At 41.7% G+C, this 25,243-nt stretch overlaps 2 protein-coding genes across 2 annotated transcripts in view; both read right to left on the reverse strand.

Moving 5' to 3' along the window:
• Positions 1 to 25,243, reverse strand: part of LOC308114541 (focal adhesion kinase 1-like) — a 63,409-nt gene continuing 38,166 nt past the window's right edge. The window contains exons 18-33 of the mRNA XM_080471497.1: positions 25,124 to 25,224; positions 24,669 to 24,784; positions 24,294 to 24,394; positions 24,050 to 24,139; positions 23,168 to 23,372; positions 17,155 to 17,266; positions 10,872 to 10,949; positions 10,426 to 10,614; positions 9,787 to 9,912; positions 6,473 to 6,535; positions 5,042 to 5,081; positions 4,332 to 4,435; positions 2,701 to 2,856; positions 2,346 to 2,426; positions 2,123 to 2,208; positions 1 to 1,934 (exon numbers count right to left, since the gene is read on the reverse strand). Of these exons, the coding sequence (XP_080327623.1) occupies positions 1,808 to 1,934; positions 2,123 to 2,208; positions 2,346 to 2,426; positions 2,701 to 2,856; positions 4,332 to 4,435; positions 5,042 to 5,081; positions 6,473 to 6,535; positions 9,787 to 9,912; positions 10,426 to 10,614; positions 10,872 to 10,949; positions 17,155 to 17,266; positions 23,168 to 23,372; positions 24,050 to 24,139; positions 24,294 to 24,394; positions 24,669 to 24,784; positions 25,124 to 25,224 (1,775 nt within the window). The 3' untranslated portion in view covers positions 1 to 1,807. The remainder of the gene's footprint in view (positions 1,935 to 2,122; positions 2,209 to 2,345; positions 2,427 to 2,700; positions 2,857 to 4,331; positions 4,436 to 5,041; positions 5,082 to 6,472; positions 6,536 to 9,786; positions 9,913 to 10,425; positions 10,615 to 10,871; positions 10,950 to 17,154; positions 17,267 to 23,167; positions 23,373 to 24,049; positions 24,140 to 24,293; positions 24,395 to 24,668; positions 24,785 to 25,123; positions 25,225 to 25,243) is intronic.
• On the reverse strand, positions 15,095 to 16,464 carry LOC308114759 (uncharacterized protein; the record flags this gene model as incomplete). Its single annotated transcript, XM_080471895.1, has 2 exons — positions 15,095 to 15,967; positions 16,453 to 16,464. 2 exons carry the CDS (start codon positions 16,462 to 16,464, stop codon positions 15,095 to 15,097), a joined length of 885 nt encoding a protein of 294 aa, XP_080328021.1.

The raw sequence follows: 25,243 nt of genomic DNA on the forward strand, positions 1-25,243 counted from the left end.
TTTTAATCCCAATAACACCCAGATGTTTGATAGTTTCATTGCTGGCTAAACATGGAAATCACATCCAGATAAAATAGGATTAAAAAACTTTGTGTGTTTTCTTTTTTTTTTGTTTGTTTTATTTGGTGCTGTGCAAATATGCTTTTCTCCATACCAGTATACCATGCTATACCAGTACAGTCACCAGTATACGTCATATTGTCATACTCCACGTGGGGTCAATATTAACAAAGACACATGTGATCTGATGTATTTTCAGTTCAGTGTTTGACGTCTGCAACACGAGACAAGATTTCCAGTCATGTGGCTCGGCGCGTCACCAGAGTGCGTTTCCCTGTGGAAGCCTGTTCAGGGAGGAATTTCTATTTCAAACTGTTACACCTGATGGGAAAAAACTGGGACTCGGCACAAATATCTCCCAGGAAATACAGGATTTGTTGGCGATTAGACACTTAAAGGCATGACACCAGGCTTATCTATACATTTGAATGGTTACAGGGTTTAAAAACAAAAGGTGTGGGGGGGGGGGGGGGGGATCGTCCCCATATAAATAAGCTCAGTGACCAGTCTGAGACACAAAAACCTGTTTTACTCTTGAGAAATCCTGTCACAGAAACCCCAGAATCCATCGAGATTTGTTTTATTTGTCAGTTATGAACATCAGTCTTTGCTGGGATTGAATATCGACTCGTGTTTACAGAGGAAGAAACGAGTAAATGCTTAAAACAACACAAAGAAACATGGAGCCAGTCGATTATAAAGGGAGAGGGAGAGAGGGAGGGAGAGAGAGAGAGAGAGAGAGAGAGAGAGAGAGAGAGAGAGTGCGGGCCAAATTGAGTTGGAGTGGGGAGTTTCCTGCCTGCGGTGTTTACCCAGACCGGGTTGGATTCTTCACATTTGGAGTCTTTTAAAAACCTGCTCCGAGAGGAGCTGAGGAAGACTGGCGGGGGCAGAGTGAAGGAGGAGGGCAGGGTGTTCCTTCTTCAGGCAGTAGGAGCAATGCGGGACTGTCCCCCAAGTTTGAATCTGCCTTCTCCCGTTCCTCCCTCCGTCTCCTCCTCTGCAATTTGAGTCTATAAATAAAAGCTGGTGAGACGGAGGGAACACGGGAGCGGATGGAGGAGAGAAAAAGGTCGGAGACACGGAGGCTGAGTTAACTCCTGCTGGAGCGACCGACGAAAAGCAAACAGAAGACGTGTGGTTTGATGTGCTTGTTGTGAAGAAGTTCAAACGGAGCAAACGGTTCACAATGAGGAGTCCCAACAGATAAACGAGTGAGGCTGCTGGCTGTTGTTGTCTGAGTCCGTCCCCCTTCATGAAGTTACATGCAGATATGTTGCCGATCAATGGCAGCCCGATCAGGTGGTGATGTGTGAAACTAATGCACCGGATACCACATCCTTCCTGTTTATTCCCGTTTCAAGCTCTCCGGCCTCTCAGTCGCCCCCCCCCTCTCGTCGTTGTATTCCAGTCCAAAGAGAGCCAAAGCTGCCAAGTCCCTGATTCAGGAAGTGTTTTTGCTCTGTTGTTGTAAATATGAAAGTCACAGTGGTGGAGATTTTAAATCCCAGGTGAACTGAATACCCTAGCTGGCGCAGGATTCAACATCTAATGAGTTCATTCACAGACTGTAATCACAGCGTCAGAGCCACTGTTCTCTGCAGCGGCGGAAACCTGACGCCTCCTTCAACTCGCACGCGCCAGGACCGACGTTACCAATCCGCACGAGTCTTTAGCTTCCTGCTGATAAACAGAAGCGGCGATGACGCCGCCGCTCCTGATGATCAGCTAAGGGGCCGACGCGGGGCTAGTGTGGGCGGGAGTGAGCCATCATCTTGAGCCGGGACTGGTCGATAACGTCCAGGAGATTTTTGGCGTCAACGGCGAGAGCGTGAGCCGCGGTCAGCATCTGCTTCTTGTAGTCCTGCTGGAGGCTGAGAGAGAGAGAGAGAGAGAGAGAGAGAGAGAGAGAGAGAGAGAGAGAGAGAGAGAGAGAGAGAGAGAGAGAGAGAGAGTGCTTTAATTAAAGAATGATAGGACAACAATCATGTGAAGTAAACAATTTAGACTTTGAAAAGTCTGCAATAAATTCTCCTGGTGTGAATTAAGGTGTTTCACCGACCTGGTCATCACATATTGTTGGGCTAACTTCATCTTTCCAATCAGCTCTGCCAAGTCAGAGTTCAACAGCTTCTGTGCCATCTCGATCTGAGCGACGCATGAAAGACAAACATGTCATCAGGCACATCATCTCAAATTCTTCAACAACTCCTACTAATAATTAAAAGGTGGGATTATTTCATGCAGCGGGTGTGTGAGAGCACGGTCAGAGTGTGTGCTCCCACCTCTCTGTGTGTACTGGCAGGAAGTTGAGGTAGAGTCTCGTCCACTGTGGCCAATAACGTCCTTAATGCCAGACCGACATCCTGAAAACACACAGTTTTCTCCATTAGAATCCGTCCTGGTAACTTTAAAGTTGACATCTGCCGTCTGGTTAGAGGAGGAATCGCTGATTATTCGTCAGGAAATGTTGCCAACAATCTGCCCTTTAAAAAGCTAAGCGACGTCGTCGAATCACAAATGTGTTGCAGTGGTCGAAGAGCTAAAGCAGTCTTGACCTTTTCAGTGTATCGAGACGCACAAACTGAGACTCAGTCATCCCCCCCACCCCACCCCCCCTCGGAGGCGACCCCTCGTTACCTTCACCATGGGAACGTATTCCTCAGGAGGAGCGGGTTGAATCTTGCTCGACATCTCGATCACAGCTTTGACCAATCCCGTCACGTTCTCGTACACTTTGTCGTTGGAGCGGTCCAGATTGGCGGTGGGGGGCGGGCTTATCTCCTGAGGCTGCAGCTGCACAATGAGAGGAGAAAAAGAAATGAGAGAAGAGGAACCAGGAAGTGATGAGAGCGCCAATCGTGAAGAAGAGGTAGAAAGCCAGCCGAGACAATGCAAACAATCAGCTGTCAAATGGCATGAATATTTGATTACAGATAATCATGGAATCAAAAACTTCGTAACAAATGAAAATCATTTTCAGCGACACAATGCTATAAAAACATTACAATAGTTTGGGAGGAACGTGATCAAATGAAGCCACTGCAGATCACTGCAAACTTACAAAAACAAACAGAGTCATCAGGGACAATGAGTTGATTAACAGAATGAATGACCGAGTGAACGACATAAGACAGTTATTACAAGTATATCCCTAAAATGACCACTAGATGGAAGCATTACAGTACCACAACACACGGCTCAAACAAACCACATCAGTGAGAACCAAGTTCTTTTTTTTGTTCCCTGGTCCTCACTGTCTTCTCTGATCTGCATCCGGCTTTCAGCCTCAAGCAGTCAACCACTGCTGACAAACCACCAGTTTCTCTTAATGCTCGATTTCGACCCTCGCCTACTTAAACCCGGTCCAGAAGGTGGATGGATAAAATACATGTATTGATATCAAAGCTGTTTGTCATCACTTCTGAGTAGTTTCACCTCAATTTTAACTTGCTGGCTACAAAAGAGGTCTTTATTTCAAAGAAAGAAGAAAGTAAGAATTCTTGGAGGAAATTATACTAAGGAGGGGCCAAACGATACATTTTTATAGTTGTTTTTAATGTAGTTTTACTGGATTTGTATCAAAATGATAAAATAACACTTTAATGTTAGTTATAGCCACTACAGCTAAAGACTTACCAGCTTTGTCATATTAAAATCGTCTCACTAGCACAAAAGGTTTTACAGTTTTTATAACCTATTGATTTCAGCAGTCATTACCAATAATATATTTTTATGGAAAAAACCCAACAACAATTAAACACGGGCATCCAACCAATAACTTGGTGTGAGATAAAGTGCAGAGTGAGCAGTAATCGATGGGGGCTCATCTTCCCACATTTCCCCATTACGGGCTCAACTGATCAAACCTAATCAGATCTGGGTCTTATTGTGAAGGAAACCGTGGCTATATATGTCAGGGTGAAGTGTGGGGATGAGATCAATGCGCTTGAAGGTCGATTGAGAAATCAGAGAGCAGACGGAGGAGAAATGAGTGAACGAGGAGACGAGACGCACAGTAAACACACACGGACAGTGTGCTGCTTACCCGCCAGGGCTAGGGGTCAACAGTAAGGCAGAGAGCAGGAGGAGGAGGAGGGGTGGGGGGGGTGGAGGGGTGCAGCCAAAGAAAAGATAAAAAAAAAGGAAATATTAATACTCTACGCTTAAAAAAAACATGCAATGTGTATTAATTGGATCAATGCTTGTACGTGTGCGCTGCAGCTTGAGGTGTCATCGAGGACGAGTGTTTTGGGTGTACGTGGGTGTACCTTGACGCCGTCATTGTAACTGTCACCAGTATTTAAGCAGGCCAGGCTGCCCACCTGGCTCTGGGCCCCAGGTCGAGGGGGCTTCTTTGGGGGGGCCGCATGTTCTGCAAGAAACGGCAAATAAAAAGGAGAACAAAAACAAAAACTAAATTCGACACCAGCATGAGACCGCATTCCTTCTTTTCCTGTTCTGGTTCATCCTAAGAACCAAATGTCGGTCACAAATGCTGAATGGCATGAAATCAAAGAGCGGGAACCGGTCATGAGGGCCACATTGTTTATAAACAAAACTATCACAAGTAAGAATTGGAAACTTTCATACAAAATGATCCCGCTGTTAAACTATTCTGAGCACTCTTCAATTTCCTCTGTTCTCGACAAGGTATTTGCTCGGTGCTCTCATGCTGCTCGACAACATTGAGGTTGACATGTTGTCCAAGTCCATAAAAACACAAGAGGTTGGTTTGCTCACGACGAGGCCAACGAGCTGCACAGTTCAATCAGAGGTGTCGTATTGTGGCAAAAGATACTGACACTTGATCTGCTGTGCAGAAAACACAGAAAGACTAGTTACAGACTTTGTATTGTAAGATGGAGCAACAGAGGGTTTGAAGGATGTATTTTGGTTAGATTAGGGGAGAAAGGAGAGAGAAAGAAACAAAAGTGGTTAAGTGGATGGAATTACGGTGGGTTACAAGCTTGTGCATTACCTGGTTTGCCAACGGGCTGGTATATGTGCTGGTTTCCTGTCTGCACAAGCAAAAAAACAAACAAAAACAAAACAAAACAAAGACAACGTTGGGTTAGCAAGTACACGGACTTAATCAGAAGCTTAGCAGGAAATTAGAAGTTGACAGGCAGAAACCGGCAGCGGTCTGAGAAAAATGCGGAGAATTCAGTTTGATGTTCCTGTCACACGACGACGAGCCTCGATTTATACGCAGCGAGTTCACAGTGGAGGAGTTGTGTCTGTGTTCAACGGTGTGTTGTCGAGCATTGCGTCGGCAAAAAAATCATTCTGTCCGACTACACAGGGGTGACAAAAACAATCAAACAAAAAAAAGAGTCAACCGCTTCTAAAGTAAAACAAATTCCAGCCGGCTGAACGGCTGAAGGTGATGCCACAAACTCTCGCACCGTGTTGGATTATCATGCATGCAACTTTTTCTTCTTAGTGTGAGAAAACAGCCCAAAGGACTTTCGACAGCATTGGAGTGGTCTGACAACCACCAACACCCGAAAATACTACACTACAGCCATTTACACACACACACGTACACACACACACACACACGAGGGAGATTTTTCCCACCACAAACCACAACCATTCAATGGGAGGAGGAGGACAAGCAGAGAGATGAATTACAGAGACGGAAATATCTGGCCTATGGCAACTTCAGGCTGCACCAACAACTTCTGCTGGCATCGCGAGAAATAACAGACGGCAGCGTACTACTGGGTGTTCGGCTGTGAAGGAGTCTGCAGTGAGGTTACAGATGTGGAGACTTTAGCAGAGAACGATTTATCGAAAGAAGTGATCAAGTTTTACAGAATGTTTAAGCCTCTGAAATGTCAGAAGTTAAATTTACTGTGGTTCATATTTGGCTGAAAAATGGCTATAAATGAAGTGATAATTTATGTATTGATTGTTTAGGGTTGGTTTAGACTCTAAATGGTAAATCTCTGAACATCTCCCATCACTCACAGACGACCAACATGCTGAAGAACTGGAAGCAAATCAACGGCCTTCTCTTCTATTAATATCGGGTGATGCTGTGAGAATCTATTGACCTCCACATTGTTGACCCCTTCCACTCCCTCCGGGTCACTTCCTGTCCCTGGATCAATCCCCGCAGCTCGTAATCAAAACAAACTCATCCATTGGCCAATCGCAGCGAGTCGGCTCACGACACTGACTTCCGTCAATGTTCATCCTTATCAAACATCCTCCTCGCTTAAAAACATAAACAGTTCAGAAACATAACTTTCCCCCGGGGGGCTGTTGTGAATTTGACAGCGCAAATGAGTGAGAGGTGATGTAACATGAAGGCCACTATGTTGTGAACACACCACCAACAAGAAAATGGATGTAGAGAGAAATCTATAGAGTTAAAAATAAAAAAGGGGGTAAATGAACCTACCGGTGGTTGGAGTCCACCTTCTTCTCTGTCCAGACTCCCTCTAGAGCTCCTTGTGTCTGGTTTCTAAAGATATGTGAATGAACATAAACATGAGACGTCCACTTCTCAAATGTGCTGAAGTTCAGGATAGCTCATATTTCAGACTGCGATCAATTATAGAATCATAACGATGACTCCAAAAAATAAGTGACACTTTTTTTTTTTTAAGAACCTAAACTACGTGTCACTTCTCTTCAAAAACCTACAAAACTTAAATCTGGTCATACTGATGCTCACAAAGTGCAGGCTCGGTCGTTTAACAAAGCAAACTTACTGATTTCCCAAAGACTTTGACTTTTTTTTCGGACTGACTCCAACTCTCTTAATGCAAATTACAATGAAGTGTTGAAATGTCTGACTGGATGAGGGAATGAGTGAGTGAACTGCAGCAAAAAAAACCCCACTAACAACCGATCAATCCAAACAGGAACATACTGTACACCGCTGCAGGATCCCAAAGGTCAGGACCCGAGTGTTTCTTTTGTTTAAATTTTAGAAAAAATCCTCAAATTGCAGAAAACAAAACAAAAACAACAAATGACAGCATCGCTCCTCCATCTCCACTCTCACACACTCATCCTTGCATACCAGTTTTCCCAGACAGGACTTGAAGACCAGCATTGCCAGTGAGTTCATCAACGTTTCCTGATGAATGGTTTGAGTTGTTGTGTCTCTCTGGTTATCTTCTGATCTAACAGTATCTCTCACTGTGCCGCCGCCTGACCGCTGGCTGTCTGCACGCCTGCTGTATCCTCGCCTGTGCTGCTGCTTTCATCAAAAGAATTCACATTCAACTGCAGCTTCCTGCCTCCAGTGCACTTATATCTGAGTCTGACGCACAGGGAGGGGGAAGGGGAGGAGGAGGAGGAGGAGGAGGAGGAGGGAAATGGGATGGAGCATGCTGCCAGCAAGCTGTCAGTGTACGAGGGTGTCTTCTCTTTTCTCAAAACCTTCTGCCTTTCTCCTCCCCTTCCCTCGTCCATAACTGAAGTGATGGTGTTGTAAATATCAGCCAGCCTATGATGCACACTTTTACATGAATACGCATGCACACACACACACACACATACACTAAAAAACACTTTAGCACCTCCTCAGCTTACAGTAATCATGTGTGTTGTCAGTTAGTGGTTGTGGGTCAAAGACAGACTGTTGAGTGGGCTGTCACATTTTCTAAGCGTATCATTAGCCTGGAATTCACACAGGCCACACCTGCCTACAAACTCTCTCCTTCATAAACACACACACTTTCCTCGTGTTAAAGATGAAAGATTGGTTTCTCTAATACATTTTCCTTACACTAGGTGTTTCAAGTATCATTCATATTTGTGCATCTAAATCAGGGGTTATTGTGTGGGAGGATAAGCCTCCCCCTACCAGACCTTAAACTACATTGTGCTCCCCCACGACTGTAAACTGAACTTCGGTGCAGGCGCAGCAGCAGCAGCAGCAGCAGCAGCAATGCTTTGAGAAGCACTGATCTAAAATCAATATTATGCAGAATATAGAATACTTTGACGACGATTCCCAGAAAGCAACAACAAAGATAAGAGTGGAATTTAAGGAGTAGGCAGGTTCATTATTTAGAAACATTATTGTTCTAAAAGTGTCCTGAAGATAATAATCACATACAAAAAACTAAACAAAACTTGTAATTTGATGGAAGTTGCTTTATGAGGTTTTCCCATAATAGGTTATGAGACTGTGAGCATAAATATAAAGAGGCTAATGTCCCCATCAGCCTTTGTAGTGTTATTTAGCCACCTGTTGACAAGCAAAAAAAGTGTGAGTCAGACATTTTGGGGGTATTTATCTCCTGTATGATTCAAAGGGTAAAGCTGTCAGAGCAAACAGATACAAGGCACTTCATCTGTAGTTACAGCTGAACGCTCTCTCGGGAAATTAGTTCAGGAGGAATCTGAAATGAATAAAAGCATCTAAGTCATTAGCTCACAAGATAAAGCTTGGGAGGGCTTTTACATCCAGCCTTTTAACGTTCCTCTAAATGAATGCTGCCGAGAAACAAATATCACACTTTATACTGGCATTGCTTTTTCACATCAGTCCAACAAAAGCCAGCTCATGCTGCCCTCTTGTGTTTCAGACGACATGTAGAAGGTTTAGATTTACAGAGTAACATGTAACACAACCGTGTCGGTGTTCAGCTGCACCATGCTGGGGTCTTCACTTTGCCCAAATGTGGATGTGGTTTATATCGGCTCCCTAGTTTAAAAAAAAACTGAATAACAGAGCAACACCTCAGCACTGTGTGGAATAGCAGAGTGAGATTCTCAACTTGAACAGGCTGTATGGAGATTAAAAAAAGAAAAAAGAGTCTGTCGACTGAGTTCTCATGGTTGCTCTTTTCAAGTAATCTGCAGCTGGATAGAAGCTCAACTTCATTTAAGGTCTATAATCTGACTACAAACAATATGGCAGCATGGCTCAAGAGACTTAGTCAAAAAATACAGCTGAAGAGTTAAAGTTAACACCTTAACCAACATGAGAGAAGCAGCTCATGCTGTGATTCATGTATGCATCACTAATTAGGAATGTAAGAAAATCCAAAACAAACAAAAACATTTCAGCACATTTTACAACATCTCATTCAGACCTCATGAATCACATTTTTTTACACTCACCTATAAACATTTAATTAGACTGTGTGGTGCTTATTGCAGCGCTTTTGTGAATACTAGTGTTTTCCCACTCTGTAGCATCTTTCTCAGTGCTGTGCCGGTGAAGACAGCTTGTGTGAATTTGTTTTTATACACTGCGATGTGTTACACTCTCACCTTAAAAGTACAAATAAGAGGTCCTCTCAGTCTTTATAAAGAAAGTGGTCATTCTTTCTAATAAAGTCAATTCAACAGTGTGTTTGTCTGGCGTGAACAAAACTCTGAAATATGAAATAATATTATTACATGCAGTCTGAAAATGAAAAAAATAACAAGAAAGCAAAGCATAAATACTTCACAGAGTACTGATGTAATATACCATGCACAACAGCACAAAAAAAATCAATAACAATCAACAACGATAATACATCAAAGCTGCACTGGTTTATTTTTCCATCTTTAAGATGTAAATTGTTTTTAAAAGTGGCAAAAATACAATGACTGCTTGTTCATTTGGAACGATGTGGGCGAGCTGGATTTTCCTTCAGCTGTGTAATTCTGCCTCAGATACCGAGGCGATATCAACAGCCTGCAGAGTATCAAACTAAATCCACAGTCATATGTACTCTTGTATCATGTGTGTGCCGAGTGTGTTACCAGCAGCCTTTCCTCCTGTTCCAGCCACCTCTGATCCTCCTCCATCTGCTGCTGTTGTATCATCAGCTGTTCCTCCATTAACAGGCACTGCTGGCCTACACACTGCTGCATGTCTACTGCCCTGTCCTACACACAGACAACACACACACATACACGTACGCAACGTGCAACAAAAGACAAGCACAGCACAGCAGACATGCACACCAAAACACAGGTACACCCACGTGAAGAGAGACATGCACATACGTCCACGCACAGATGAGACACGGAGACAGACAGACACGAACACCAGACTGATGAGAGGCTGCACTCGCAGGATGGAGGCACACAGGCTGAAAACAATAGAAGTCAATGGGCTGATGCAGATGGCATAAATCATGTGGGATAAAAACTATAGTATAGTAAAACAGTGTTTCTTTACTTGCAGTATTTGTTCAATCTAGCAATGCTTGTCAGTTGAACATTTATTTCCTCTGTTACTGATCTGTTTGTCTGAGGGAATTATGCAGATGTAAGAACATTTATGACGATGATAAGGGCAATTAATCCCAAAGTAGACTGACTAATCCAAGTGTTTTGGTGCATATGAATGAGTGTGTGCATGTGTGTGTGTGTTTAAGAAGAAATCTGGTGACATACCTCCATCACGGAGCCCCACAATGCCATGTCCTGTCCGTGCGGCTGCGGAAGGTGCTGTGCGTGCGAGTGCGTGTGGACGTGGTGGCGTGGGTGTGTGTGCGCGTGGTGCGTATCCAACATTGCAGCCTGCGGCGGGTACAGGGCGCTGGGCACAGAGGGAAGGGTGTGTGGTCCTGGATACCCTGCCATCTGATAGCAGAGAGACAAAAGAGACAGAGAGGAACTGAGAACTTTTTTATTAAATGCACACGCTTACAAAAATGTGAATCAAAAGGTTTTAATATTAATTGTAAGGATACGCAGTAAATGATGACTTAAAACATCATATACATTACATAATATAATTTCTACCTAGGTATGAATATATAAACAAGCAAGAAAAAAAAAATACTACTTGGTAAGAATAATTTGAATATTTGAATTTGAGTAAAGTATCTCCTACATACCTGGTAGTGTCCGGGATGCTGGGGGCTGGGGTAGAAACCTTCACTTGAGCGAGGACTCGGGTAGCCTGGTCTGCTTGGCTTGACGTAGCAAGAAAACAAGAAAAAAAGGAAGGAAAAGATAAAAAAAAATAAACAAAAAAAAAACGAAGATGGAAAGAAAAGGCAAAAGAAAAAAGAGGGAAAAACAAGAACACAGTCATCATGTTGGTTGGACTTGTTCCTGAATTGAAAGGTAAGTCACGGGGACGCCGGGTCATTCAGACATTCGACACACAAACCCCTAGGAGCTGTTTGTGTGGCCGGGTTAGCCGTCAATCAAAACAGGGAACACCCACTGGGCTGCAAGTCCAGCAAGCTGTTAGTTGAAAGTGGCAGAACGTACTGCTCCTAAGTTACAAACAACAACATCCAAAGATTACAGACATGAACGAGCTCGACTTGTGGACTATTGATTCACTAGTTAGATGTGATGCAGGTGTCTAAACATGGCATGTTCACCAAAGACCTCTGTTTCAAGCAGGCTGTTATGATGTAATTATGGCAGCACGACTGCGTGAATGAAGGAAAAAAAAATAAACAATATGCTTGTTTCTCCTGAAAAGCATTCACGGAGCACAAATTAGGATTTTCTCTTTTATTTCAGATTAGAATCTGATGTTCCTTTTTGACCGTCGTTGAGCTAAACACAGAAGTGTTTGGTGAACCCACTGTGTTGTTTCTTCAGTTGGCTGGTTGGAAGCTGAAAGTTTCCCCTTTGAGAGAATTCTCTCAATAACTTGCATCCTCTCTAACACAGAGCTCATTTCCAGCACGACAGTGTTGCAACCTCTACCTTCCATAGTCTCTCATAGTAGCTTTCTCTGGACCACACCTCCGACAGCGAGACAGACACACGGGGAGGGAAGCGAACGGCAAAGAAAGGAAGGGAGGGATGGAAGGAGACAGGGGAGGAAAAGAAAAAAAAAAAAGAGCAAAGAGAAGCAGACAAGACAAAGACACTGAAGACGAGACAAACGCTGGCTTCAAATGTTCAGACAGTCAGACAAACAGACAGTTCTGCATGTTTGTGAACATGCTCATGTACATTGAAGGACACGGCACGCTGCGAAAACAAAGTTTAAATCTGCACTAAGCAGATTAACTTCTCGAAGGGAGGTTTCCCTGGGAATTCCCCAGTTTAAAAACAGAGAGGGAAACACAGGGACAACAGACAGGGCTGTCACACCAGGATCACACAGACACTACCTAAAAATGCTTGACTGAATACTTCATTTTAAGAATGCATGACATATAATATATAGAGGCGCCATCCCTACATAAACCCTTGTCTGGATAAAACAGGATTTGATGGATAAATGGATGCATGGAGGCTGTAACCTGCAAGAAACAGTCTATTTCATGTCATCAAAGTGCTATGTTTCAGTGCCAGGAGCCTGAGGCTCTGCTGTATTACAGAAGGAGTTTAGATCTCCAAATACACCAACACATCCCATTGACTGAAAGATAGGACTTTGGCTTATGTCTAACCAAGTTTTTAAAACTACTTTAGTGAAGAATGTGCAAGAAAGTTATAAAAATGCAATTGGATATGTTTGTGAAATGTTAGTTTCAATTAAGTGTTACTAAAAATGATGTCCAAAAACAAACATGGAGCAGACCACATGGGGCCCTTTGGTTGTGTTTGACCAGCCGGCGTTAAGTCTGGTGAAAAATTATGTATTAAACAAATTGAATGCGTTGAGCAACTTTATTTTCAAATGTCATATTTTATGTTTGCAGCCATACTTTTATTTCAATCACTGTGTTGGCTCGCAGAGCTAGTGAGCACTACCCCAATGAAAAACAACCGTTAAAGACCAATGATAGATTTCACTTCAATTGTCAATAATCAGAGCAATCATAGAATCACTGACAATAAATCCTCTGCCTAACTTTTGTCTTTCAAGGCTGATTAAAAGTGATTTGTGAACCCGGCCGATGAAGCATGGAAACACTGTCTTATCAAAACCATATGACGTAATGCTTTTTATTACGAGATATAATGAGATTAAACTAAGATGGATGATGGGTAGACTCACTAAGATCTAGTCATTAATATGGCCCCTCACAAAATAAAATATGCAACCTTGCTACAGAGGAACATATTTCTGAGGGAGTTTGAGGTGAATGTTGCGACTGTATTCAAAACTTAATTGAGCGCATGCCCAGTCGCTTTTGGAATGAAGTTGTACAAATTAAGAATAAATATGGTGAATTAAATCAAATGCTGACTTCAAAGCAGCACATTTTGGACACACAGCAAGTGGGCTTCTGTTATGTTTCTATCACTGTGAGACACACGGCCCTGTTATGAGCATGTGAACTCCTGGCGTGACTTCATAAGGAACATGAAGGAATGCTGAGCTGCGCAGTGTAATTAACTTTTTTTTTTTTTTTTAACCTCACGGATGACTCTGGGGCACTGCTCAACAACTCCCACACAGACACATCTACCAACACTATGAGTCGCAGTGTAGCTCAAACATACAGGACTGTCTCATGGATACTTATAAACAACTGAGAACCAAACAGGAGACTAAGTGGAGGCAAAGGATTGTACGCTCAGACTGATTCGGTTTTCATCATTCATTTCTCAACACTGGAACAACACTGTTCCCTTTGACCTTGTCAACTGGTGCATTATTAAGGATTAAAATGCTTTCCTGAGATGAAACCGTTGGTCTTGCATGTCTTGAAGCTTTGGTGTGACTAGACCGACTCTCCACCTCAAAAAGAGCGACTTATAAAAACTATTCTGAAAGATGTATTGTGTTTTAAACAGTGTGGGTATAAACAGGCTTGGGCATTTCATTTGTTGGCTTATTCCAATATTGCATGTGATCACATACTTGATCAGTCCTAAAGCACTATTTTTCAGTGACATTGTTTATTGTACAAGCTGAAGCTTTCACTTTCTGGACATGATGGGGATAGAATGTGAATAAAGTTTTGATGGTAGGAGTAAGCAGAACTCTTAATAAAAATTGCTTTTTCTCTCTCTCTTTTTCTTAAACAAATATTTTACCCTTGTCCCAAGCCAACCCTCTTATTACTATAAGTTTCTTCAGGATACCTGGATTAAGTTTCATTTTATGGCTGTAGAATTGTCACAAAATGTGTGATGCTATGGTACCTCTAGTCTGTGATTGGTCAAAAGGTGGACGTCCACTATAATAAGTTATAGATACACGTGTAAACCTGCAGTTATTTGCTTTCTGGTAGTTTTGGAATTTTAAAGATATCGTAAACAGAGTCATATGCAAGACGAATCCAGTCCAGATGAGTTGGTTAAATTCCTGTTTTTCTATTATATTCTATGACTATTTACTTTTTTAAGCCAAATGCTATACAGAAGTTTGACAAGGGTTAGATGAGTCAGACTGTGGCCTCGGCGGATTGAGGGATAATCGCAGGCATCCTGTCGAGGCTAGAAATAGGGTGCAAATGATCCAAGGACATGCCAGAACGATGTCCGACACACATTCAATCACAGAGGTCAATTCAACAGTATATCCTGTTTATGAAAAGCATGCGACCAGGCTCAGTCTAAATCATGCTGATTGAACAGTTAGTAGGTTTGCCAATAAAAAAGCCACTGCAGTAAATTATGTTAAAGATGGAAACCATTAAAATCATCTGTCAAAAAAATGTTGCAACTCCTATTGAGAAGGATTTTTCTGCTGTGAATATAAATTATACATTTCCATTAAAATAATAGTGAAACTCAATGAATGAAAATAATGAACTTACTGCGATTTCTTTCTTTTGTTGTGTGATTAGTAGAACAAAACATATCTTGCAGGTTTGGTAAATTATGAATGGGGTAAGTAGAAGCAATGTCCAATAACTGCTTATTAAACAGAAATCAAAAGGGAAAAAACTGAAACTAATGACAAGCGTCTGCTTTAAAAGAAATAAAGTAATTCCAAAGTTTTGAAGGTTTTGGATATGTCATACCAAATTTCTTTCCTTGTTCCGTTTTTTTCTTACGCTTCTTTAAAATCTAAATCCTTTTTAAGTGTTGGAAGTCCTAATCAGCAGCATATTCATATATTCTTGTAATATGAATAAGTCATTTCTAACTCAAGACTATGTTTCCGTTATATAAAAAACTTTTACAAACAGGGGCGTTGCAACATTTTTTTTTTTTTTTTTTAATTATACAGGCACATTTGATGCTTATATTAGGAAAGATTTTTTTGCACACCACCTGCCTTCATGTATCTGGATCTTTCAGAGCAGGGGACGGAACAAGGTGGGTGGGTAGTAGCCGGGAGGCTGAGCATTCGTCTGAGCGGTTGAGGGTTAGTGGGAGATAGACTACAGGCGGAGGGCAGTGGGGGGACTCTCTCTGTGTGTGGGAGAGTGAGCGAGGCAGGCGGGACCAGCGGCGGCCTCCCACATGGCTGCACAGCAGGGTGATGCGTCTGGGGATCAGAGTCAGGCTGGAGCGGCGTACTGGGATTAGTCTGACGGTCAGAGCCAGAGCCGCACGACAGCAGGGCTTTCGACTTTGACTTGGGTTGGGTGTTTTGGAGGGTGAGAGAGCAAATGTTTGGCATGTTACAGGGCAGAGAGTTAAGGTTAGGACTAGACTGGGAAAGAAGCGGAGAAAAACTCCTGGGATGGGAGTGAGAACTGTTCAGCAGGGAAGAACAGAGCATGTGGCCGTTAGCGGGGGGATTTGTTTCGTGGGAGCAGCTGCCGTTGGACAGGCTGTCTGAATCTGCGTAAGGTAGAGAATGAATGTTAGTCTGAGGCTGGAGTGACATGGAGGGATACAGTTTGGATCCCTGATGCAGCTTAGCCGTGTGCAGAGGCAACGAGCTGCTGCAGTAAGCTGTAGTTTGAGAAGAAGAGAAGTGATGGGGAAATTTCAGAGAGGATGAGTGGAGTGGAAGAGTGGAGGTGCAGGGAGATAAGGGGGGAGGAGGGTTTCCAATGCAGAGGGAAAGCTGTGAGGCAAAACGTTGGTTTTGATGGCAGTGATGATGAGGAGAGGGAGCAGAAAGGCAGTCCGGACTGAAGGCGGGCTGCAGGGAGGGGCGACGGCTGGGCTGCAAACAGAAAGACAAAGGTGGAGGAGGGACACCAGGAAAAAAAAAAGAAAAAAGAAGAAGTCATAGGAGGTAAAGACATGAAGAAAACCAACAGAAGAGACGGGGATGAGCCAAAACACACAGAAATATCCAAAGCTGGAACCCAAGCATTGTGGAGAATGAGCCTAGAGACCAGATTTAATCCACTAGTGAAATACAATGCTGCTTCCAGGAATCTCTCAATTTTACAAACAGGACATATGGCTTCAGTTGTAGCCAAATGAAGCAGTTAACAGATGTTAACAGCAGGGGGAACAGGGGCAGTAAGTGAGGGTGAAGCAGCCAGCAGCTGGGGCAACAAGCTGTGAGGCGGGGCACTAGTCTAAACGGGGGAAGGGTTTAAGGAAGTGCCGAAGGAAAGATTCAGAGACAATTGTCATAAAAAAAAAGCAGAGGAAGTGCACCTCGTTTACTCATTTGAAGAGATATTATATAGTTCTCACTGTTTTAGCCATCTTTGAACACTTTCCTCAAACTGTTCACAGTGAGTGTAGACTATGGCGGTCACTATGGTGACATTAACAGGGGAACAAGCTTGCATAATGGCTGACTAGCAGCTTTTTGGATTGAAAACAATTACTTGCAGGTGTAAAAGTTGACAAAATTATACTGTGATTATAGCAGGAATGTAACGAAATGTAAAAAAACAAACAAAACAAAACAAAAACTGAACTGGAGGTTCTTAGTTATGATTTCTAATCTGTACAAATTGAACATTTATGTAGATGTGATGTTATAAATCCTGTTTGAGGCCCCCTAAAAATCACTTTTTTAATGAGCAGAGAGCTCAACATGCTCCCTCCAGAGTACAAATTTAATCACAGCCTGCTACTTACAACCTCTGCACATGCACCACTTGTTGTACAGCTCAAACTTTAACTTTAGGAAGATACCTATTCCTGAAAGTCCTTCCGGAGGGCTTAGACCTTTACGTACGTATATCTCACAAAGTATGTCACAGGTGCTCTGCAGACAGCCTGTAGCCTCACACAGTGGTGGAAATTTAAGAAACACTTTACCGCTGATACTGAGGGATCTTATTCAAAGAGGATGAGACTTGCAATGTGTTTTACTGCAAACAACACAAACACAACAGGCTCTGATCCCACACAGACGAGGACACACGTGGTGTAGTGATGTCTTACTTTTGGCGGCGCTTCATCCGACCCTCCAGAGTCCCAGGAAACAGTGACCTGTCTCCTCATCTCCATCCTGTTCCTCTCCTTCTGTTGGACTTTCTCCTCGTCTAATATAGTGCTGCAAACAAAAACAATGAAAACATTATAACAAGACAAGACAGTGACTCTGTGATGGGGAGTGAATCGAGTGGCAACCTCCAGGACAAATACACAAATCAGTGTGTGGTGGTAAACACAGAACACCCCATTCTATTACACAGAGGTCTGTTTTAAAGCATCCCCAGATCTGTTGTTGAGTATGAAGTATAACATGCCTGAAATGAACCAAACCAAACAAGACTACTGTCTGTATGAAATGTTGTAAAGAGCCAATGTGCATGACAACTACTTCAAAGATATAAACAGGTTTACAAGACATAAACATGCAAACTTGCTTTTATTTTCACATTTTCGCACCATGATTTTTTATGAGATTTAATCTTGAGAGCTGCTCAATTAAAGTGTCAAACGTTGCTGCAGTTTTGCATTTACTGTGCTAAATTTCACTCGCTAAAGTGCAGACATCTTCTTAACGGGCAAACTGCCACCTTAAGTGGTTTTCTACCCCCTGCTGCAAATAATAAAACTCACTGACAGCATTATTAACAGGCACACATTGTTCTCTGTGTCAGAGTTTCATTACAGTGTGTCGGGTACCCACTAAAGCTCCTGCATGCAGAATAAAGCTCACACGCTGCACTGGCTGGAAACCACACAAAATACAACCATTAGGAGAAAATCCAGTTCAGTTTTGTGATTAAGTCCAACGATTATCGCTCAAATAACTCCCAGTAACAATCAGTAAGTTAGAAACGTCAATAAAACACAACTGTTTCAGCCTCAGAAGCTGTACAACAAAACTCGACGTCTCCACTTTGGCAGAAGTCTTCCCACGTCTCCTGTAGTGTTATGATGGAACTTGACCCCATGTTTACGCTCTTGTTCCTTCAGTGAGATTCAGGAATGACTATAAGTGAACCCATGAATCTTTGAGTAACAAGCTGAATTACAAAAAGCCAACGGAGCATCCCACAACCCCAAAAACCCACAGTGTCCACATTTTATAAAATTACTGACCTGTTCCTTGTGAAAACTGCTCCAAAACCAAACCGAACCCTGACATTCCCAAAGAAGCAGCTGCCTCTGATGGCCCCACAAAGCAGGACTGTCAAATAATCCCGCTGCGCACATACACACACCACACACACACTGTCGCCAAAGTCACACAGCCTTTCTGCTCGCCTCTGCACAACACGGGTGACAGCTATTTCGAGTAACATCATTACCCTGCTGTTCTGTTGTCTCCTGCAGAGAGTTGGTGTGTCCTTGCACCTGTCCGAGTCACTCTGCTGTCAGGTCTGCATTTCCATCACAACACACACTCACCTCTGCAACGATATCTTGCTGCCCACTTCTTTTCAGTCTCTCCTTTTCAGCCTCAAGACATGATGTTGATCTGTCATATTTTCATTGTCGTTATTCATTTTGAAGCCTAATTGAATGGCATTTATTATTATAGTTTGTATTCTTTGCCTTTGCTTCTCTTATTACTGTTCAATTGCTGCTGCAACAATGGAAATTTCCCCATTATGGGCCAAAAAAAGGATGATCTTATCTAATCTTATTTTATCACATTCAACAATTAACTACATTTTAATACAGATTTATTTTTTGTTACTAAGTCCATATCTATCTATCTATCTATCTATCTATCTATCTATCTATCTATCTATCTATCTATCTATATTTATTTATTTATCATTTAGAGTTTATCTAACCTTTTAATCAATGTATGTAATGGTATACTCATATACATCTGAAAAAACTGCAATAAAAGGGGAAAGTATCTTTTATTTTTCCACTTTCACCATTCATAGATGAAATGAAACATGTCAAACCCTTTTTGTCTGATTCTTTACAATTTCAGTTTTGACATCATGAAAATCAAAAAAACTATATATATTAATAATACAGCCTTTCAAGAGATCAGAGGTAGTGTTTTTCTTTAGATACACATATGTTTATGTGATTTAAACTGTTGTACTTGAATTCTTAATTTTTCTTCTTTGTTCTTTTACTATTTCTATATTTTTTTCATATATTTGAATTCCCTTTGGGATCAATAATATATTTATCTATGCCTCCACATTTTTCCGTACATTTATATGACCTGTGTGAGAATACATCCCACATTTATCCAGAAATTCTTGTCAGTTTATCTTAAGCATGTCAGTTCATGATGAATCCAGATCAGTCATCATCAGTCTGCTAATTATGCGTCACTGAGTAACACTAAATTGCATCATGTATGAATATGTGTGATGATGATACCATCAGCACCTGGTAGCATCAACACCGCCCGTCTCATCCTCCCACCTACACCGTGCTTCCACCTGGAATAACAACGCCTCCACAGTTTATTTACTCAGGCCTGGCCCGCTGCACAGTCTCGGGCATTTCTGTAACGCCCGGCTTTACTCTCACGCCGCTCTCACATGAGACCTGCCGGTGTGACCACGAGTGATGGCGACTAATGCCTACGTTCTCGACCGTCAACCAATTTTATACGGCAGAAACATAAAGCAAAAAAAATTAAAAATATCTTGCAAAGACAAATGCAAGATCTGTCTGACAGATTTGGTCATATCCATTGTTGCACCTGGTTTTAATAGTGTGTTCAGCAACTCTCAAAAACAGGCTATGTTTCTGTTTCAAAGTAAATTATATTGTAATCAAACGTCTGGGTATTAAAAATCCAGACTATGGCTGAATATTTAGAACTCAAAAACAAATGTTATGTAAATGTGAAAAATCCTAATGATCATTTTCCAGGACGCTGCAGGCTGACTCACATAAGGCACTTCACTATAACCTTTTCAGTCTTATCCACCACTGGTTCATCTTTTTGACTGTGTTTTTCTAGATGATAAAGATTTGGATATCAGATGTTTCTAAAAGTCAAATACCTATTCTACTTAAGAGTGTCAAAGAATAAACAATGAAGGAAGCATACAAAGGCTGACCATTCCAAATGCGCACAGACATCCGATGAACGTTATCCTCACACTGTAGCTGATGATATACTAAAAATAATATATTTTTTTCTGATGAGAAACAGAGCTCATACTTTACCTGAGCAAAAGGCCAATCCAATATCACCAGAGTAAATCCACTTAGGCACCTACAGGAGAATAACGAACCCACCAGATCGATGATGGGCTGGTAGAACTGACTCGCTAATAAATGTCGAGATGAACGACCGCGAACGCTCCGAACAATATTAAACAGATGAAGCCTATGTCTCCAGGCACCATTACATATATATGCCTAGTTTTAGCTCAAGCTACAGTACAGTACTGTACTTGACTGTTAGGATAATATGATGAGGATCAGGAGCCTGAGTGGTTTAGCTTTGACCATGAGGAGTACGGTGCTGTGAAACTTTTTCCCTGCCTTCTTTCATTGTCTCTGTTTTGTCCTCCCTCTCCCTCTCCCTCTCTCTCTCCCCCCTTCCTTCTCCCTCCCTCTCTCTGTGAAGCTGTAGCTCCTGGCAGCAACCCACTGTGTAAACACACACACACATTCATGTTGGTCCACCGTCTAGGAAAACTGTAGTAGTGGCTGAGAGCTGCATATTTGGCTCGAGAGACCTATAATTGATATTATGATACAAAAGTCTGCCAGACCAAAAGTAAACCTAATTGTATAGCCTTATATGGTCGTGATATCTCCTATAAATAGCTTGTGACTGCAGCAAACATAGTCAATATTGACTCGGTATCCAAGACACAGTTTTGAGGCACGTTGAGAGTTCCTTAACTCACCAACATCATGCAAACATCAAATGATAAACATGATTAAATGTTTCACCCCAGCAACTCAAATGCACACATACTTTTCAAGCTCATTGAAACATACGACTGCACAAACTCCGTCTGTAATGTGTCAAACTGAGTGGGACCTCCTCGATGTGAGAGCTCTCAGTTTCACAAAGAAAATATGAAAGACGGCAGGCCAGGATGAAATATGGGGCTGGAAAAGGAGGGAAACAGAATGTAAAGAGGAGAATCAGCAGGAGAAACAGAAAGAGCTGACACTGATGAAACCAGAGGTGGAATTTCAGGTGTGAGTCATGCTGGTTTTAAGCAAACTCATAAAACCACAGGAGTTGAATATGTACTCTTATTTTCCTGTTTCTCTATAAGAGAGAATGGGTAAGGCCAAGAGAATGTGCACATTGGAGGAAACAGTGATGGCATCTTGCTGCATTACTCGGTTGTTTTACTTTTTGTGCGAAGAGTTTAAGTAGAAGATGTTCTATGGTGTCAAAGCAATCCAGTAGGTAATCCCCCAAAATATGCATGAAGGAGTAAACCAAACACATTCATATCAAGTTTCTGTCTCCTCTAACATTGAACACAGACTGTATTTAAAGTATTGTGCAAATATCATCTCAATTTGTTTGCATACTCGTAGTCAGACACCAGAAACCACAAGTAGTTTTTTTTTTGTTTTTTTTTTCACATTTCCCATCAGAGGCAAAACTGAAACACCATTTCCAAAAAGCTACAGGCCCATTCTTGTCCGAATGATTATGATTTGTTGAGAATAGTAGCTGGAAAAAGCTCTGCCCTTACTGAACTCCATTTTCCCATCATTGTTCACCAAACAAGAAAAGAAAGAAAGTCAATAGAAGTTGATGTAAATTACATAGTGGTAAATCCTTCTATTTCTTTTTCCTTTTCTTCTCCTTTTTTAAGTGTACCAGCTATTTGTGCCAATAGTATCTCTGTCCTAACATGATGCATAATTTCCCTACAGACGGTTGAGCAACAGGTCAAATGACGTAAAGCTTCCACACGCTGTATTCCAAACAGCTGCTTTTAAATTGTTGGTGTGTGCTGAGGCAAAATTAAGATCTGAGTATGGTGATGTCTCTTTGGTAGCATCCTATCATTACCATTAATTACAAACATAGAATCAGCTGACCCAAACTGTGAGGCATGTCAGATTTATCCGGCTCAATTCTATTTTTGATTTAAACTGAGATTGGGGCTGCACAATGACCCTGAAAGTAGATCTTTTTTTGGGTAGAATGATGCATTCAGTGCTCTATTTAAAAAAAAAAAAACTAATCACAAAAGTCTGTTATAAGTATATCAATAGAGAGATGAATAGGTTCAATCTTTCCTGTTTTACGTAACAAATGACTCTGTGGTTTACTCAGGAGTGACGGGATCTTGCTGCGTCTGATCTGATCACAACACGCCCTGGAGGGTGTGTCCTAATAGATAAAGTCTTTTTCCAGGCAAAGCCAGTGGCGGTGATGTATCATTGTGGAAGAAAAGCAAGGTGTGACAGAGGTTTTATCATTTAATCTACCTCTGTCATCGTCACAACTATGTTACCATAGTAACCATAAAGCCGGCTGCTCAAAACAGGCAGTAGAGAGTAACTACGATCAATCACCTGTTTTGGAGGTTTGATAAGTTGAATTAGTAAAGTCTGAAAACTACAATATATATCTCAAGAGGGAAGAAATGGTGGGGAAAAAAAGGAAGCACAATGGACGGCGGTTGTTTTAAATGTAGAAATTGAAAAGTGATGGGTTTCAGACCTGGTTATTTGAGCTTTTCGCATGTCTTTAATCTACAGTCTTGGACTGATTTTATTTTACTAAGCAAACCAAAATAGCACAGTTAAAAAATATTTGCATGGTCTTCTGGATCAACTCACTTTGATATTGGTGTGATTATGGCAGAGAGAGAGAGTGACACCTGCTGTTAAGAAGGTGCAACGGAAAGCCCATTCAGAAAGGTTTTTTTCTGTAGTTGCACAACAGAAGGAAAAGTAAAAAAAAAAAAAAAAAACTTGACTCCCTTACCTGAAAAGTTGCCATTGACATTGTTTTTCAAAACTCCCAAACAACACAGACAAACACAAACACACACAGACACTGAAATCACAGTAACTCATGTACCTCAGTTGTGTTTTCAGTTCATTGAAGCGCGGCCTCTTGCTGGGATCATACGACCAACATTTGGTCATCAAGCTATAGAGAGTAGGAGGGCACTGTGGGGGCATAGCCAGCCGCTCGCCGTTCTCTATCCTGCCAATGACGTCGTTGTTCTTCACACCCTGGAAAGGCTTGATGCCGTACATCAAAATCTCCCACATACAGACGCCTGGAGAGGAGAAAGTCGATACAAATGTGAAATCACAATGAGACGGGCACCATCTCATGCTTCATTGAAAATACGCAGAGGGGAAAAGTGGCAACCGAGAGGAAATACGCATAGTACACAAATAAGAGCAAAGGTTTCCAAGTGCAAGAGCATATGCTCCACTGACAAAGCTTAAACCAGATTACATACACCACAACCCAATTCTCAGTTTGCACATGTTTTCTAGTAGTAATGTTTGTATTAATCCCTGACCTCATAATGTGTTTTACATTATACTATTACTAAAAGCCGCTAAGATCCACTGGAAACAAAAACCAAAACTGGTCATTTGAGCAAAGTATCTTGTCCTTTTATATAGTATGCAATTGTCACATATATGAAGTTGCCCTAAAACTTATTCCTTGAATATAATTTGTCTCCAAAACACAATTTCAGTTTGAAAATGAATGTGGACTTTCCACTTATTCCTTTTTATCATGATTTCTTCTCAAAAATTAAATGACAGGTCTTCAAGGGAAAATATATCCCTAACACCTTGAGTTTTCCAACCAAGTTACCCCTTCTGAAAATCTCTGTTGCCCCCCAATAGGAGGCTCACCCCACCTCTGACAACCACTGTAAAACAACAAATTGGGACAAGACCAGGGAAGAAAACATCTACACAGCCTTCAACTTACCAAACATCCAGACGTCACTGGCGGTGGTAAATCGTCTGAAGTTGATGGATTCTGGAGCCATCCATTTAATAGGCAATTTACCTTTGGAGGCTGTGAAACAGAAAACAAAAGACCTCTGTTACACTTCACTGATCACTTGTGCTCGTACCTTTCCCATGAATAATAATGAAGCTTTTTCCTCCCATGTGACCCAACAAAGGAAATCATACAAAAGCGGTGGTGCGTGTGCTTAATATTTAGTTACCTTTATAATAAGAGCTATCCTCCATGTATCGTGACAAGCCGAAGTCACCCAGCTTCACACAGTCAACGGTCGACACCAACACATTTCGTGCTGCAATGTCCCTGAAGAGAAGAAACGAGAATGAGTAGTCAGTTTTTCCCCCAAATCAATCCATTACTTTCAGTAAAAATGAAAGTTATTTGAATAAATCATTTTCATAAGGTGCTTGTTTGCCAGTAAACAATATTTTTTTTATTGAACTGCATAAAGTTGTATAAAATGTCTGCCATGTTGTGGCTCTCTGGTCTTTTTGCATAAAAGACTTAAAAATCCTTTGTTAATTAAAACTTGACTGACGCGAATATTTTGACCTGTGAGTTTTAGGCTTCTTCTTACCTGTGTACAAAGCGTTTGCTCTCCAGATATGCCAGTGCTGTACTGAGCTGATGAGAGTACAAGATGAGAGTGGCCAGGTCTAAACTGTATTTCCTCACCTGGAGAAATGACCGCAGCTATGGAAAGAAGAAAACAAAAGGAATGAGGAAAGGGAGTCTGCAACATGTTTAGTAGAGAAAAACAGAAGGCAGGGGAAGAAGGAAAAAAGCAAACGGTAAAAACTAAATATACAGACTAAAGGTAGAAAAGAAAAGTTAACTTAGGGTGAGAGAATGAAATACATTGATAAAACACGGAGCCACATAATAATTCAAAATATTGTGTCTGAACAGTTGTTTATTATTCAAAATCATTTATATCATCAATATTTTTTGGGGGATAAATACTAAAAGTCATGTTTCAACTTCTGACAGCGTGAGAAATTGTATTTATTCAGATCCTTGATTGCGACGCACCTCTCCGAGTGTGCAGAGCTCCATGATGATCCACACTGGATTATCAGTGATGACGCCCATCAGCTTCACAATGTGAGCATGGTCAAACTGACGCATGGTCACTGCAGAGGAAACGCAAGG

The sequence above is a fragment of the Lipophrys pholis genome (assembly GCF_963383615.2).
Source record: "Lipophrys pholis genome assembly, chromosome: 9".
Classification (NCBI taxonomy): Eukaryota; Metazoa; Chordata; class Actinopteri; order Blenniiformes; family Blenniidae; genus Lipophrys; species Lipophrys pholis.